Below are 18,860 nucleotides of genomic sequence, written 5' to 3' on the forward strand. Positions count from 1 at the left end.
AATCGCATAGGAGTAAAATCTCGTCAAAATCGTGCACAAGTTGCACTACATAATTGCACCTCAAATCACCTCAAAAACGCTAGGGTGAACCAGGCCTCTATATGAGCCAGGCCTCTTAGGCTGTTTTGATTTGTCTTTTGTCAGAAAACATAGCGAAACATGGAGGTTGCCATTCTCCAACAACTAGTTGCCTGGTGGTTGGTCAATAAAGATCATTTCTGGAAGTATTGGTTATATGTTCAACATTTAACCCCTATTCAGCCCAATCTCTGAAAGGGATGCTAAAATTTTTCAAGTCTTTTGCTTTTAGCTGGCTGTGTTCTGTACAACGTTTTAGATTTGTAAATCAATGCTATTTTGTAGAATAAGGTAATGGTTGCGCTGGGAAAAAAAATTCTCAGTCCACCATTATATCACTATTACGTACATTTACCATCGTGAATTCCTTTACAGGCACTGAGTTCACTGGATGATGACGATCCCAACATCCTCCTGGCCATTCAGTTGTCTTTGCAAGAATCTGGCCTCAATGTCGATGAAGAGACTAGACAGTTCCTCAACAATGAGTCTTCACTAGGAGCCATAGGTTCATCTCTGCCTACAAGACTTGATCCATCTCCGATAAGCTTGGAGAACCCTAGGTCTGCAATGAGTAGCTCCGAGCTGCTAGAACTTGGCGAAAGTCTGGTCAGGCTGGGAGCTAGCAATGACCCATATGCAATAGACCGCATACACTCGAATTCATTCACCGATGTCCCAACATCCAGCAGTGACCTTGATTCTTCTAGTCAAGACCCCAACATGAATGAGAACCTTCTGGGAAACATTATGGCTTGGTTCCATGACATCAATCCTCAGAGCATTGCCCTTATTCCGTCTATGGCCTCAGAAACTGACGTTGATTTACAACCTCTGAGTGCCAGTGACCAGTCGCTGCCTCCTGCTTCAAACATGTCAGAGGACCATGCACTTTTTCAGGATGCACTAATTAACGAAGACCCAGAAACGCAAACAGAGGAGATTGCTTCCGAGCAGATAGAAACTCAGGCCGAAGCGGTGTCACAGAGTGATGACCACACAAACGAAGTCACGAGCAGTGTGACCAGCTCTGAAGATATCTCAAGTAGAACTCCTGAACCCCCAACAGAATGGGTCGAACAAGTACATTTGGTATGAGTACGACAAAACCTAAACATCTATCTGGTAACCATATTCAGATTCTCACATGCAACCTCAACACCATGCCGCCGTACGTTCTAGACCACTTAAGAGATGGATCATGTGTTGGGAATAATGTTAAACCTTTAACTCAACTTGAACTTTTAAACAATATTTTCTGCATTTAACTAATGGAGTTTGATTGCCTTTTATTTTTTTCTCTTTTTTTTTCAAAACAAGAAATAAGTAGGGTGAAATCTTTACTCAAATAAAATGCAGTCGTCATGTAGCCTTAGCTTGGTAATACTTACCTTGAAGATATGGGTTGAGTTTTTTTTTTGTTTTGTTTTTTAAGATCACGTAGGTAGTTTAATGAAATCATTGCTGTGTTGTCATACCTCAGTTTTCCCCCCTCGACACAGAAATTCGTATCACTCCAATCATATTCCTTTTGCTTCCTTGTTATTGTCACTTACGGTTGATAGTTATTTTAACTACAGCAGTGAAACTAAAGAAGAGCTGTATCGTGCAAATTGAATTTGGTGTGAACAGTGAGGCAACCCTGCCAGTGACTCCTCCCATGTTTTTGGTTTTGTCATGTCTTATATCTTCTATCCACACCAATGTTGGTATATTTGGTGTTTTATCAAAAGCAGCCTGTATTCACCACTAAAAAGTTGTGTTTGATAAATTTTATTGGCAAACTGACGTTTTTATTTGCAAATGCAACTTTTATTCTCCCTAGATGAGACATGGCTTTTAAGCTGTCTGGAATTCCTGATTAATGCATCTCCTCTTCCAACCTGCAAATTTTTTTTTAGAAGGCAGTGGGAAACAAAAGTTAAATAGGTAACCGGCATTTTTGGGGGAAGGTAAAAGGGACCTGTGATCGAATGTTGACATAAAGAGCAATAAAAGCGCTGAAACCGCTTTCCTGGAGAAAATGCCATTCCAGGCTCATTGAAGGCCTAGACACTTGGTCACATGATCTCTACTGAATGGAAGATCATCCAATCTGAAGTCTGAACCTTCTCTTGTAAAGATCAGAAAACCAAATGCCTAGATCAGGGGTGTCATTATAGTTACCCACAAAGGGCCGGTTTTATCTGCAGGACTAGATGTCCAGAGCACCCAACTCCTTACATCAGATGTCAAGAGTCCCCCATCCTCCCTTACATCACATGGCACCCCCTTACCTAGTGCTGCTGCCTGAAAGAAGATGGGGTTGGGGGCTGGGAAGCAAAAAGTGTAGGGTCTGGAGGAGGACCAGAGAATAGCTGGAGTCTGCTGAGACCAGGGGAGGAGGAGACTAAGGGCTGCCGCAGCTGCACAGCAATGGGCAGGATCGGTGGGAAAAGTTTTGACCTCCTCTCTGCTGTTGACTGCTGAGACAAGGTGGGGGGTTTATACACAAGACTTCCCACAGCTGCAAAGAGAAGCACAGGATCTGGCGGAGGAGTTCTGTCATCTCTGCTGCCGACTGCTGAGACAAGGTGAGGAAGAAAATGGGGAATGCCAATGAAATGGCCTGATGGGCAGGATTTGGCCCGCAGGCCTTGTGTTTGTGGCCTAGACCTTCAGACGTGACCAGCATATGAGTGGTACCGGGAAACAGCATTGTCTCCAGGAAGAGTTACTATTTCAGCCCTCTTTTTACTCTCTTATTTTTGAATTCCAACAAGACTGTTCACTTTACCTTATGTTAGCATTTGAGTATAGGTCACCTTTAATATACGATAACTAGTATATTTATAAATGGTTTTGTTTTTAGCCTAAAAATAACTTCCTTGCAGAATTGTCCTTTACTTAGACTTGCTGTTTATTGTTCACAAGGCTGTCCATTACATACAATTATATCTACAAAACCAACAATATATTGGTAACAGGCATGTTGCAAATAGAAGTTTTAAAATAATGGCCCTTTTTATTTTAGACATAAAAGTTAAACTAATGTGTTTTTTATTTTTCTAATTTTAGGGTATTCATAATGCATAAGCATATACAAAAAAACTTGATTCAACCATCTGAGATATAGAACCCATTATATGGATGGCAGGGTTTGGTTTCCTAACAAGTCCTCCATGCTTTCTGGAGCCCGGCATTGAGTTCTACCAACTCGGCATGGCATTAACAGGGAAAGCTTGGCCTTTCAAGCACCTTCTTAAGTGAGTTCCTAGAAGGAATCCTCTAAAGCACTGGTTCCCAACCTCAGTCCTCAAGTACCCCCAAGACGTTTTCATGTTTTTGGAATTTCTTTCACCTCGTCAAGTGCTTTAAATCAGTGAAATTGGCGTAGTATTAATGAGAGCTATTCTACTGAAGATAAATTTCCAAAATATGACCTGTTCTGGGTACTTAAGGACCTAGGTTGGGAATCACTGCACTAGAAGGTGAGTAATAAAACGTTACTGCGTTTTAAACCCTCTAGTGAATTCTTCCTAGGAATATATATATGGCAGCGTTTTTGCATTTGGTCACATTGGTACAGGGTTGACCATTGATAAAGTCTGTGCACCCAAGGAGGATTTTAAATCGAAATCTATAAATGGCAGATATCAACCCAACAACCTGCATGCAGGATTAACTTGATTTTAATGCCCCTTGCTTGAGTTTGCTGTTTCCCCTGCTAAGCTACAGCTCAGCAAAGTAGGGCTGGTAGTTCTCACATTAGCCCATTTTACTTACTGTGTACTATAGCTTAGAAACAGGAACAGTGCTGTTTGATGGTGGGTGGGGGAACTTGGATACAATCCACAGTCAAAGTTGTGGACAGCCTTATGTTATGCAATGATCTGGAAACCCCAGGAATCGGCCTGTTGCCCCCAAGCCCTAGAAATCTGTAAAGACCAAGTGAGAGATCCATCATCGATACATTCCCGTTAGGCAAGACAAGCTCACGGTTTTGCATTAAACACCAGAAAGTTGAGGCCTGTGGTCTCTTTTGTGTCCGGGTTATTTGAATTTTTTTTTTTTGTACTGTGAACCTATGTTGTAAATGGTGACCATCAGAAAAGGCAAAGAGTTGCTTTTAACCTAATTTATGGAATAAAAGTGGACCTGCTATGTGTGAAATTTGCTTGCAATCTAATTTACTGACAAGCATACCATTCATGAGAAATGTCACCTGTAAAGTTCTCCTCCAGTTTGACATAATTTCACAAGAAAAACTACACCAAAATGTATATGACCACACAGAGCCAGTTAGGACTTTCTAGTGCATGCTAGGATCATTCTCAAATGCAAAAGGAAATATGCACTGTGCCAGTAAATAGGCTGGCCACATTTTCATGAGTGCTTGTGAATATTTAGAACTGTCCTAGTTAACAGCAGCGTTATGCAGATACATAACAAGGTGAATATAGAAGGGATGATGCACTGGTAATGCATGGTCAGTGTAGTGTTTGTGCAGTTTATAACAGGTGCTGATGGTTGGACAGGTCCACTTTAAGTAAGTGAAGATGTAAGGCGTACCATTTTTATTTTTGAAGTGCTAAAGGGTTTGATGTACCGAGCCGATGACTGACAATCATATTAGTCAGGGAAGTTATCACTTGGTACATTACTGATAGTTGGGAAACAGGTGTTCTAGACTTACATGGACATACAGGAACATAAGAAAAGACAGGGTATGTGGTGCTGTGAATGTAGCATGTATATGTTTGCAGAGTGAGGTGGAATCTGAGCGGATGGGCCTTTAAGTTGGTCATGTTTAGAGAATTTGTATAGGCAAGTGTATTTAAAGTCAATTGTCATCCCTTATTGAATCAAATTCAAGAAGGTGTACTCTGCAGCCACGACCTGTAGAGGGAGCTTGAGGAGAATATTTTTACAGTATAGGGTAGTGGCCCCCTATTGCAACTCTAATTAGCAGTAGTAAGTCTCAACAAGAAAAAAGAGAATAGACACTCAGAAAACCTATTGATACATTATATAACCTGACCAGCACACCCATATAAGTTTGTTGCACATCCCATTCCAAAACCATAAGCATTCATTTGGAGTTGAACCACACCCCCTTTGCAGCACCTAAAATTCTAGGAAGGCTTTCCACAGCATTTTGGACTGTCTGGGATTTTGTGCTGGTCAGGTCTTGATGTTGGATGAGAAGATTTGGCTTGCAGTCAGCTCTTCCCAAAAGGTGTTTAGTAGGGTTGAGGTCAGGACTCTATGAAGGCCACTTAGGTTCCTCCACACCAAACTCATCAACAGCCTTTATGGAGCTGTGGGAACAGTCATGCTGGAACAGAAAAGGGCCTCCACCAAGCTGTTACCACAAGGTTGAAGGTGCACAATTGTCCAAAATGTCTTTGCTTGTAACATTGAGGCCTCGTTTAGACTAGCAGTTGAACGGCAGCAAAAAATGAGCTACGTTAGTGTCACCCGCTACCGCAACCCCCCCCCTGTAAGTTATAGGCAGCGGACGGGGATGTTTTCATGCCATGGGCACAATGCTTTGCTTTCGCGGCCACGGCAGAGTTCACCTGACGTTGTTCGGCGGGCAGCAAGCCCACCGAAGTCGACACATGCAAGTCAATGGGGAAGCATCACAAACGCCCTGCAACCGCTTTCAATGCATGCAGTTGCAGCGCAATTGGGGTTAAAACAGGTGGTTAGGAGGAATCGCATCGCATCCCCACCTCCTGTCAGTAGCCTCTGGAGCGGGTCGAATGCCGGCCAACATTGGCATTCAAAAAAAAAAAATACAACTTTCGGCCCATGTGTATGGGAGCCGGTCTGACAGTTTGGCTGGCTTCTGTCGGAAGAGCATGCTGGAAAACCAGCAGCCGACCGGCTCCCAATCAGCACTCTTAGCCAATGGCTGAGAGTGCTGACCCGAGTGTTCAGGCGGGGGAGCCGCCCCCTGTCAGAACACAACAGCTCAGTGGGGGAGATTGCTGTACTAACGTTGGATCGTTAGTACAGTAGCTCCGACTGGGGCTGACAGGTTTTTTTCATTCAACTCGTTGGGTTGAACGGAAAAAAACTCAGTGTTATGCTTAAAGCGGATCGGGCTTCAGTGACAATTGAAATTTAGGCACGCGTCTAAATCTACCCTAACAGTATCCTTCTCACTAAAAACACCTGAACTCAATAATTTAGAGGGCTTTCTGTATACTTTGGCCATATTGTGGGTGTGATGGTTAGGTGTCTGCAAACGTTTGGTCATATAGTGTATTAGATTGGCTTAATTGGTTAATGTCTGTTTCACTTTATTCTTTTGAGAAACATATATTACAGCAGATGTTCACATTGACTGGTGCATGCCAATGGCTCAAACAGGTCTTATATATTTTTTATTTTTTATTCATCCGCATGTGCCTGACACGGAGAGTAAGAGATCCCAAAAAACAGCAAGAGTTTATTTTTTTCCATGGACAGGGTTGTTCTCTAAAATTTCTGCAGTGTAATCTATGTATGTAACCCACCTTAACCTGATTCATAATCTACATACTAGTTCCAGGGTAGTGCCTTTATTTGGGCAATTCGATTCTCAAACTTGAAGTGGTTGTAAACCCTTATATATACCCAGTGATGTGACTGTCCTCAGGTGATGTACAGAGATGACACAAATCATCCCACATAAGTTGTTTATCGGCAGTCTTCTCCCCTTTACATCCGTTCAAAGTGCAGAATTTTAAAGCTTATCTGAGAGTTCAAAAAAAGGGGGGCGGAGAGCTGAATTTACACTCTGCAGAGCTCCGTGAGTAGAGCTCTGAGAGCTGATTGGAGGGAAGGGAAACGTCCCCCTCCATACAACACACAGGAACAAAACTGAGGCTGTCAATCAGCTGGAGGTCCCTCCCCTGTCACCATTTTCTCTTGGTGTCAGGAAAACTTGTCAGAAGTGATTTATGCAGATAGCAGACAGAAATGTCAACACATGCAGATAGCAGACAGAAATGTCAACACACTAAGAACACATTCTAGAGGGATATGCTTTGTTTATATTTCATGTCTGAGGTTTACAACCACTTTAAAGAAAATGTGTACTACATCTTCAGTGCTGGCACATTCTGAACTGATATAAAAAGTTTATTTGACAGTTTATTTTTAATTTCAAATGTTTTCTTGCTTGCTGTGCCATATTTTCATGACTGTATTTCAAATTGAGGTTTCTATGTTTTCATCTATTGTCTGTATGAAAGACAAATTCATTTGGCCTGAAAAGGAACGGTAAAGCATACTCGCTGTGCAGCATGACTATGCTTTGTATGTATATGTAATATAAACAATTGGATGCTTCCGTGTACATGTACAATATCGTTTACAGCCAAAATGGAAATCCTTTGAAACTGTTTTTATTTTTTTTTATCTTTAGTCTTGACTTAGGCTTTAAAAGAAAATCATTTAATGATTCTACTTCCTGTGCTGCTTCTAATGCCGCGTACACACGAGCGGACTTCTCGACTGGACTGGTCCGACGGACCGAGTAAGGTGGATAATTTGACCGTGTGTGGGCTTCATCTGACTTTTTCGGTCGAAAATCTGACGGACTTTAGATTTGGAACATGTTTCAAATCTTTACGTGGGAACTTCGCTGGACCCAGTTCCTATCGAAAAGTCCGCTCGTCTGTATGCTAGTCCGACGGACAAAAACCGACGCTAGGGCAGCTATTGGCTACTGGCTATCAACTTCCTTATTTTAGTCCGGTCGTACGTCATCACGTACGAATCCGTCAGACTTTGGTGTGATCGTGTGTAGCCAAGTCCGTTCGTTGGGAAAGTCTGCCGAAAGTCTGTCAAATAGTCCGTCGGACCAGTCCGGTCGAAAAGTCCGCTCGTGTGTACGCGGCATTAGTTGTCCAGTTGCAGCACTGCTCACAACTTTCTGAAATCAAAAAGTTTGCCACCCTGATGCACCCCCAAGTTCAAAGACCATGAGAATTACTAATTAGTATACGAAAAATTATTGGATAACCCAAAAACGTTTTTAAGAGCTGTTTTTCCTCAATAATGCTTTTTCAAAAATAAATAAAAGGAACGGACCTCCCTACGTAACCTTTAAGTTTAGCTGCCAGGGGAGAAGTAATGGGAACACTATATAGAGTGTTGAGATGAGTGAAATCTGAGTCTGCTGGGCGCCGCCATCTTGAATGTGATTTTGGCAGGCCCAGCAGACTCAGAGCTTCTCAGAGAGGAGTCTCAGGGCTTTTAGATGTCTACAAAAGGGAAGCTTTTACAGCATAAAAATAAAAAATAAAATACATTAAATACAACCTTAGGGGAAGATTGTTAAACAAAATTGAATGGTCTGGTGACAGGGTCTCTACAAATATAGTATATTTTTATAGCGGTCTATACAAGGACAGAGGGATTATGCTCAAAAAGACTAATTGTTTCTCCGAACGGGGGACAGTTGGCAGATACAGTGTGTGTCGTAGGCTTGGGCAGGTTGATGACCAAGCTGTATTGTTTAAGCATGGTAGTAAAAAGTCTGGTCACTGACCAGGTTGTGCTGTCTGTCAGGCATGCCTGGATCATAATTTGGGCTGAACACATATATACATTTCCCTTATCAGGAAAAATCTGTACATATAATTTCAACTGTACATGTAATTGTTCAGCTTTAGGTTGATGTCAGACAGGTGACTGCCACTGGTAAAAAATCTCCAGCAGCAAAGGGCCTTCCTCTTACCTCTATGAAAAACGCTCCCTCGCTGGCCTGGAATGCTGCTGTATCTTGACCACTAGACATGGGAGCAACATCTTACTGCCTTAGCTAACAAAGGAGTGGTTCCATAGGGACAGACAGGAAGCCTCTCAACAATCCTTAATCACCCGTCTGATATCAACCTAACGTTCACTGTGAGGTTTGAGAACTGGTTTCAGAATCCGATAATCAGATCATGAGTGAGTACAAGTGATATTTTTATTGGCTTTTTTTTTTTTTTTATAATGCAGTGGTAATACAGGGTTGTAAGTCGCATTTCATGTTTTTCTTTCCAATGCCCATCTAAACCCTCCATGATGTTGCTTTCTATAGTAGACTCAGCATCTACACAAAACAGAGATGGCCATTTTGTCGAAGCCCATCCTTTTTTGGGAATGTTTGGCAACACTAATGCCGTGTACACACGACCGGTTTTGCCGTCGGAATAAACTCCGAAGGTTTCTCCGACGCAATTCTAGTCAAGTGGTCTTGCCTACACACGGTCAAACCAAAGTCCGACTGTCCAGAACGCGGTGACGTACAACACGTACAACGGGACTAGAAAAAGGAAGTTCAATAGCCAGTAGCCAATAGCTTCTATCTCGTACTTGCTTCAGAGCATGCGTCGTTTTTTGGTCCGTCGGAACAGCATGCAGACGAGCGGTGTTCCCTATAGGAATTGGTTCCGTCGGAAATATTTAGAACATGTTCTATTTCTAGGTCCATCAGAATTTTCGAAAAAAAGAAGTCCGATGAGGCATACACACCATCGGAATAGACAATGGAAAGCTTCCACCGGACATCCTGCTCGTGTGTACGCAGCTTAAGGCATCCTGCACAGTATGGATTGAGAAGAATGGTAAGCCTGCTTTTTTTGCAGGTGATTGGCTTGCTCCTGACTAAGGATGAGCTTGGGTTTGGTCTGAACCCAGATGTTAGCAGTTCTTGCTGGGCAAATGGGTTGCGCGTGGGAGATTCCCTATCCATATTGGCCATATTAGGTCAATGACATTGATCTAATATGGCCATGTGCCTATTTTAGGTCAGTGATGTCACAAGCATTCCCTGCACCCTTTTGTGGCTGTCCTTTGCGGGGCAGGGAATCACCATCTCACAGCTCATTGGCCCCAGCAATGACAGCTAAGTTCCAAGCTTAGACAAATCAAAAATTCAAGCTCATCACTATTCCTGACCAGTAGGAAACCACAGAGCCATTTTATAGCCATGGCTAACCTTCACAAATCCCGCTAGTAGTGTTGATTGCCTGATGTAGTATAGAACAAGTACAGTACTTTCTTAGGTCGTTAAGCATATATTGAATAGCTGTGACATGTATCGCCACTCTTTATTTGCAAATAATCCATATGAGTCATATAAATTGCCGTTCAGATTGAGAAAATGTTGAGTCTGTTAAAAAGTATTTTCTGTATATTAAAACATATATTGTCCTAATATTCTAGTTACAATTTCCAAAGTGTGGGCCGAATAGGAAAACAATCTTTAATAAAATACATAGTGCTGGCCGAGGTTAGAAGTGGTAATCATTTGGAACCGTTGAAGTGTGGCTGAATTGATGGGCAGCCCATATTACAACTGACCATTTGTAGATGTGAACACAGTAGTGCCTACAGCAACCAATCATCTCCTAGGGTTTTTTTTTTTTTTTTCATCTGCTATGTGTATTACTTGTTTGAAACTCCTTCTTTGTGTGCAGTATTTAGGTAACAGATGACGTTGGTCTACAGTTCTCTCTTCATCGTATTTTTGTGGGCTGTTGGGTGACATTGACAACATGACAACAATTATTTTCTAATCATTCATTCTTTTGTGTGCTATATCGATGCCTTTCACCCCCCCGTGACTATTGTTTTTACTGAAGCTTTGTAAATTAATTGTTCTCCTTTATATTCTGAAATATCCCCAACCCACCCTCGTTTTATTGGGACATAGTACTTGAAAACTGAAAACTTTGTACTAACCAAATGCTATGTGACTGCACAATTAAATGCTGTGGCTACTGTTTAGGATATTTGGTGACACTCAGTGTTATTTGCGTATCGTCTTATGTGGTTGGTTGGCAAACTGGTGCTTCTGAAGGTTCAAAAAATGAAGAGCAGCTTTCTGTTTAAAGCAGAACTACATTGCATCAGAGCACCACAATGCAAAAAATGCTATTTAATAATTTTTTAATTTTCGCAGCAAACTCCCCCACCTATCCATGTCTCCATGATTTATTTTGCTGAGAAATCACTTTGAAAAACAGCCCCCTAGCGTTTCTGGCCATGACCATCTTGAGTAATGGTAGCTGATTCATGTAGCATTGACTTCCTGGAATTCTTCTGCCCTTAGTTCAGGCATACAAGCAGGAGGGTGTGCTTAACTGACAAAACCTCTCCTCCCCTCTAGAAGACTCCTGGGCTGTATGACCTAATTTGCCTAGGTAGGAAACCAGGAAGTAACTGAATAAATGGTAAAAAATGTTTAAAACAAGTTAATATGATGTGTGTTCCTATCTATTTACTAATGCTAGCAGCAGGAGGCTTAAAAAACAGTAAATGTTGAGAGAGTGAAGTTCCACTTTAAAGGGAGACCAACCAATAATTTTTAATTGATAATATATGGCCAAAGACTTGTTGACACCTGACCATCACTATATTCTAAAACCATGGACGTTAATATGGAGTTGCCTTTCCTCCACTGTTCTGGGAAGGATTTTCATTTGGAGTGAGTTTGTTGGAATTTGTGCCCATTCAGTCTAAAGAGCATGAGAGGTCGGGTACAGAGGTATGAGAAGAACTGACTTACAATCAGCATTCTAGTTTATTCGGTAAGGTCAAGGCCAAGACTCTTGTGTAGGCCACTTGAGTTCCCTTACTCTGAACTGGTCATACCCTGTTTTCATGGATCTGGCTTTGTTCACAGGTACACAGTGATGCTGAAACAGTAAAGAGCCTTTCCTAAAATGTTGCAGCAAGTTCACAATTGTCTAAAATGTCTTTGTACACTATAGCAGGGATCTCCAAACTACGGCCCTCCAGCTTTTACGGAACTATACGTCCCATAAGGCATTGTAAAACTCTGACATTCACAGACATGACTAGGCATGATGGGAATTTTAGTTCTTGAACAACTGGAGGGCCGTAGTTTGGAGACCCCTGTACTATAGCATGAACAGAACCCTTCACTGGAAACACCTGAGCTCATTTGGAGGTGTGTCTACACTTTTGGCCATATAGTGCATGTCATCCTTCACAATTGTAGAGTCTTGTACTGTATTAGCCATCAGTAAATGCGGAGCATAAATGATACCCTTTGTCGGCGAACTTTATCCATAATAAATTGATAAAAAATCAAGCAAAAAACATACGTTCCACATTAATAATTAAGCTATGGAAATGAGTGTGCTGTAAATAGCCTGAAGCATGGTTCCTGCTTCTTCTTGCCGTTTTGCTGAAGCCGGAGCCTCAGAGCAGCAATAAATCTTTAGGCTGTTAGCAGATTGGCCTCTAGTGGTTCTGATTTTTGGCACAGTGCCTAAAATAGAGAGCAACTGAGCATGTGCAAAGCAGGGTGAGACAGTGTTTTACTGCATTTTAGACAGTATAGACACTTATTTTTATTGTTTTACATAGCTATACTCACAAAAGGGGTCAGCCTGAGGTGATCTAACAAAACTTACTTTTCTGACTAAAGTTCCACTTTAAGTTATAAAGATGCAAGAATTGTACTTTTGCTAAGTAACAAACTTCAAGGGGACTGAGGCTGGGTTCACAATAGCCGCGGCGGCTCCCAGCAGGGGGTCCGGTGCGTCCCCGTTCAACATTTCATGTGCAAATCAGGCACCTGATAGACTGCATAGCTGCTGGCCATGTTAACTTATGGCTGGGCAAGCAAGGGATGGTCAAACTGCAGATCAACCTCCTGTTTTTACCTCCCCTGCTTGCCCATTTAAACAAGGTCTTGGACAGTTGTCACCAGAACAAGTGTCCAGTTGGAAGACTTCCCCTCTATTCCTCATCTGGTGGCAACAAATAATTTTGGATACCCTTGCTTTTATTCCTGGTGCCATTGGTGATCAGGACAATTAGAGTGAATCTCCCTAAGGGGGACACAGACGGCAATAGAAATGAGACAGTGCTTCCATCCCCTCACCATTTAATCCAAATCTAAATAAAAATAGCAAATTTGCCTTTAGTTATACTTTAATTTTACCAACAACTGTGTTGTGTGGGGGTCTGTCAGACTGGATGTAAACCATATTGTTTAGGTAGACCCCATACGACACAGCTGGTGGGAAACCTGAAATGGCACACTCCGATTGTAAGGTGTGTGGCCAGTTATAAACCTTTCTAAGGATGTCTGCTTAGAGATGTATTCTGATCATTGCACTATAGCAGAAAAAATGGGATATTTAGCATGCAGATGTCTCCTGGTTTCTGGTTATGGGATATATTGTATGGCAGATTGAAAACTTCCTGGTTTATGGGCTCCCTACCAGGTGCTTTAAACCGACTTTAGACCCCTTTGTCCATAGAATCAGCTGGAATACTTGCTACTGGAATATGCCACCATCACTATGTTATTTGTAGTTGTCAACTTTGTCCAATAAATTGGAAGGACACTTTCCAGCAATTGAAAAAAAAAAAGTGATGCACTTTGCGTGCCAAGTTTTTTTTTTTGCTGCTTCCCTGCCTAATCGGCCATGGGGGGAGGGCTATGAAATAATTGCTATAATGGGGGGACTGCCCTACACAAAGGAGGACACTTGGCATCAATGAGTTACGTGGAGTCCGAAATTTTGTGGGCTACTCTGATATTCCAGAAAAGGCGCCCTTCGCCAAGCCAGTGCATTAGTATGTTAGATGAATGTGGCCTCAGCTAGCAACCTCTGTAAACCAAACACCAGTGAGCGGGACGAAACATGTTAGGGGGTGTGTGGCTGAGGCCACATTCATCTACATACTAATGCACTGAGTTGTTGAGCAGGGCCTTTTCTCTCTTTGATTGCACTCTTACACCTCTGAATGGTGCACTGACGCCATCTCCCTTCACTGCAAGCGGTGGGGAGATCTCTGTCTCAGCTTAGAGCAGCACTGCAAGCTTCACTTGGATCACTACTCTGATATTTACTATATCCGTTCACTAGTCATTTGGCATTGGGTACTTCTAGCTTTGTGGTTGACATTTTTATAAAGAGCTCTTTGTGTTGGGTGTAGCAAGCCTTGAGTTTGCAGTGCAGGTTACAAAATAGAAGAGAAGACTGGGCTGTTAAGGGCAAGACAGTGGAAATGCTTTATGAAGATTGGAGGAAGACAAAATAGGATTGTTGCTCATAGCAGTTTATCAGGTCATATATTTTGTTGGGTCTGGGAAAAAAGTAAAGTGTTTTTTTTTTCTAGGCCAGCCTTTCTCAACCTTTCTAATATGGAGAAACCCTTAACCCCTTGGAGACACTACCTCCCGGCCCCTGAAGCGTTTTTGGCTGCCCAGAGGTGGGGAAAGGTTTATGATCATGTGGCTGCAATGATTGGCTGTCACGGTGGTCACATGATCGGAAAACTCCCGATCGCTGCAGGGTGTGTGCTCTCGGCACAGCTGTTTTTGCAATATTGCATGCAAATATGCGGCCATTCGGCGCCAAAGGCCAACCTGCCGTGAGGCCACATATTTGCATGCTGTCAGCACCAAAACAATGTTCCGATCTCAGGGAACCCCTGTTAAAAATGACTCCATCTAGAACTCACTGCATTAGTGTGATGGTCAAGGAGAAGAATGGTGGTCAGCGGGAATAATCCCCCTCTTACACATAGCTAAAAAGATCATTCGTTTCAATGGCAACTTATTTGAGTGGCATTAATTGCTCCTTGCTCAAGGAACCCCTAACAACCTCTTGAGGAAGTACAAGAAAAAAAAGGGGGGGGGGGTGGATGAACTTTTGAGGTAGCCACTAGTGTCCCAAGTTGAAAGAAATGCTCAACAATATACAAGTATAAAACATCACATTTTATTATAAAACATTAAAATTGATAATTGAAACTGTAAGCATAAATTTTTGTGCTAACACAAGATTATCTCTCCCATATATGCTAAGGAATAGTGTAAGTGGTTTATAAAGAGTAGCCTATGCAAAATGGCCCACAGTACAAACATGAGTCGAATGCATCTGTATGGTGGTTATCTATAGATGAGGGCCACATGCAAGGTCATTGTGTTATCACCAAATGGATCACTACGCGTTTCGCCAATGACTTCTGCAGGTGATCCTAATTGGCACAAGGTTAGAACAGAGAGCATGGAATATCTATTCCGTGTAATGTGAGGAGGAAGGGGGGCTAGCAGCCAAACCAAGAAGAGGAAGGGCGTGCAGTGGAAGACGGCCAAAAATCAGGAGTCTGACCAGGGCCAAGGCCTTTGTATTTATATGTCCGACATCACAGGGCAATAGCGGCAATGCAAACAGACAGTTAACTTGCCAGTTGGCAAGGCCCCCGGCTGCTCATATAAGCAAGACCTTACCGCCTGACTTCCTATCCTGGTGACCCCTAATTTCACAGGGATAAAAGGTGAGAAGAAATCTCCCCAATGTAGTCACAGATGGCAATAAAAAATGGATTTTCTATCCTTTCTCTACTCTAAAACCTCAAAACAATTCCAATGCGATATTTCTGTTTGTGGTGTAGTGAATTTGTCCCACTGGCGTCCATATTGACAGGAACAGCAGTTTGATAGCGATGTGATACAAGGAGTTCTAGTGATGAAACAGATGGTACAATTTCTTGGATTCACCCATTGGGGTTGATTTACTAAAGCAGGAGAGTGCAAAACCTGGTGCAGCTCTGCATAGAAACCAATCCACTTCCGGATTATTTTTTTTTTTGTCAAAGGTTAAGGCTGCATTTACACCTGACCATTTTCAGCTCATAAAATATTTGTAAAAAACACCTGAAAATCGCCCAACAAGCAAAATCCCATTCATTTCAATGGCGCCTGTTCACATCTGAGCGTTTTGTCACCTGAAGCAAAAGGCCTGAAAAATCACTAAGCTCAAAAAAAAGAACATGAGCTTCTTTGGGGCAGATTACAGGCATTTTTCTGCCTTTTACATTGGTGAAATAAACAAAAACACAGTAAAAACGCGTGACTTTGAAATGCTCAGGTGTAAATGCAGCCTAAGTTCCAGTTCACACCAGATGCAGTTCCATGCGATTTTTTTTTTTTCTGCACTAAAAATGCATGCACAGTGTTTTCCATGTATTCCAATGGCTCTAGTTCACACCATGCAGTCAGTTTCCGGTGCAGAAACTGACTGCATGGTGTGAACTAGAGCCATTGGAATACATGGAAAGCACTGTGCATGGAACTGCATCTGGTGTGAACTGGCCCTTAATGAAAAAGCTGATTGGCTACCCAGCACAGCTGCGCCAGGTTTTGCACTCTCCAGTTTTAGTTTATCGGCCCCTTTGGGTCATTCTTTCAGTTAAAAAGCAGGCATCAAAATGAGGCCCTCTGTGGATTTTTCTACTAGGCCAATGGGTTCTTCACACCATACTCCGTACATATCAATGTTCAGCAAAGCACTGGCATTGCGCTGCTCTTTATTGAAGTAGACTGTATTTAGTGTTGCAGACTGTTTTTTCTTTTATATTACTTTTTACCTTTCTTTTCCCCCCTCCCGTAATAGTAACCATGAGTACAAAGCAACAGGTAGTACATTATAGTCTTCTGCTTGTACATATAAGTCTCATGTACTAAAATTTTAAGTATAACGGAATACAAAACTTTTCTTTTTAGTTTTGGATAGTGTGGAGATGGATTAGAACACCTGTCAGGTTTTCATTGCTGTCTGTGTCCCCGTTAGGGAGATTCACTCTCTCTATTTGGTCCTGGTGACCATTATCACTGAAGGTGAAATCTCAGATTTTGACTGGCCAGAGCAGGAATAGGTAGGGGGGGGGGGTCTTCCAATGGGGACACTAGTTTCAGTGACTACCAGGGATTTCCTCTCACATCTTGTTGTGGCTATAGGACAAGAAATGTAAAGAAATCTCCCTTATGGGATAGAAAGTGAAGAGAAATCTCCCCTATGGGACAGGAAATTAAGAGAAATCCCCCCTATGGGACAGGAAATGAAGAGAAATCCCCCTATGGGACAGGTAATTAAGAGAAATCTCCCTTATGGGACAGGAAATTAAGAGAAATCCCCCCTATGGGACAGGAGATGAAGAGAAATCTCCCCTATGGGATAGGAAATGAAGAGAAATCTCCCCTATTGGGAAAGGAAGTGAAGGGAAATCTTCCCTACAGTACAGGAAGTGAAGGGAAATCTCTCCTATGGGACAGGAAGTGAAGGGAAATCTCTCCTATGGGACAGGAAGTGAAGGGAAATCTTCCCTATGGGACAGGAAGTGAAGAGAAATCCCTCCTATGGGGCAGGAAGTGAAGGGAAATCTCTCCTATGGGACAGGAAGTGAAGCGCAATCTACCCAATGTTGAAAAAAACTGACAGGGGTTATAACCCCCCCCCCCTTCCTTACTCTATCCAAAACCAGGGGAAAAAAGTTTTGCCTATAGTTCTACTTTGGTAGTTAGTATACGTACTTATTGAACTGCACCAAGGTTTTATCCACAATATACATTGTGCGCAGAATCCCATTTTATTTTGGCAGAAAACGTATAATTATATGATTATGGGGGTTTGATCAAAATGAATGGAATGTGTCAGTACTGGGGGCTGCATCTGTGTGTATGCTAAGCACTTTACACTTGCTCCAAGGTATCGGCCCACACTATACTGCGCCCATTTTGCCTTTAAAAAAAGAATAAGGCGACACAGCAATTCTACAATTCACACACCCTAAATCTGAAAATGCTATTTTGTAAGCAGGTTATTTTATAATGCAAAATGAATTGAAAAAAAAAATACTGTAACCTAGACTTGTTATTTGCACTTTCATAATCTATACTTGATACATTCCCATTTTATATACATTAGAGGACAATTCTGTAGATGTCTGGCCAAATGAATGCTGTTCATAAAATGGAAACGTCTGATTAAACATTTATTACTTTAACAGTTTTCCATTTTGTCTCATTACACCCTGCCTTGTATTTGTCTTGTGTTCTGTCTGATTTTCATTTTTGGATGCTGTTTCAATAAAAATGGGGTTGACGTGGCTCTTTTTTTCTTCAAATGCAGTTCTGTTTGCGAGGTAACAAATAAAGATTTTTAGACTTTTTGAAAAAGTGAACCGTTGGGGGAACAGTCCACCTGATAGATTTTTCTTGCATTGGATTTGTAACTGGAAACAGACAAAAAGAAGAAAATAAAAACTCCAACCTTCCAATATAGGAGATTCAAGTTATGGGATGTAATAAGTGTCATTATATACACATTGAAAATTAAACAAAAAAAAACACATAGACCCCTTGAGTATTATAAGAGAAAAAAAATAATATAGAAATGTTATAAGTCCATATCCAGGGTATACAATCAGAGTACTACAAATATGGGGCCTGATGGATCAACGCGTTTCGCCTTAGTATAGTGCTTCATCAGGATCCACGTGCTTTTGATTCAAATGGATATGGGACAAAATACAAACTCTGTAACAGAAAAATATAGAACATATCATAAATAATTTATAATAATGAATTAACATACATCACAGTGAGATGGAGAGCTACGAAAGGGGAAACATGTTTTGTTATTCTTTTCCCCCTTTCGTAGTTCTACATCTCACTGAGATGTATGTTAAAGTGGTTGTAACCTTTAAGGCACGGGATATAGCACAGCGCTTTTGCCATGTCAATTGTCCCTTTCTGTGTTCTACAATACCTGGTTGATCCTGCTTGATCCTGAGTTCCCCTGTGTGTACTGACCACGCTTATCATGGCTGCTGATCCCTCATAGCGTGGTCAGATTCCCTCATCCTGCTGTGTTTTCAAAGTCTCTGCATCCCTCTCCCTCTCATTTCTGTAGTCTTTGTGTGTGAGCTGATCTCCTCCCTCCCCCTCTCCTCCTGCCTTGATTAAATATTCTGCTGCAGCTGCC

At 41.9% G+C, this 18,860-nt stretch overlaps 1 protein-coding gene across 1 annotated transcript in view; it reads left to right on the forward strand.

Moving 5' to 3' along the window:
* ANKIB1 (ankyrin repeat and IBR domain containing 1) overlaps positions 1-18,000 on the forward strand; it is a 240,471-nt gene extending 222,471 nt beyond the window's left edge. Inside the window, exon 20 of the mRNA XM_073629618.1 lies at positions 454-18,000. Coding sequence (XP_073485719.1) covers positions 454-1,176 — 723 coding nt within the window. The 3' untranslated portion in view covers positions 1,177-18,000. The remainder of the gene's footprint in view (positions 1-453) is intronic.
* Positions 18,001-18,860: the final 860 nt, after the last annotated feature.

This window comes from Aquarana catesbeiana, linkage group LG05 (genome assembly GCF_042186555.1).
Source record: "Aquarana catesbeiana isolate 2022-GZ linkage group LG05, ASM4218655v1, whole genome shotgun sequence".
In the NCBI taxonomy this organism is placed as follows: Eukaryota; Metazoa; Chordata; class Amphibia; order Anura; family Ranidae; genus Aquarana; species Aquarana catesbeiana.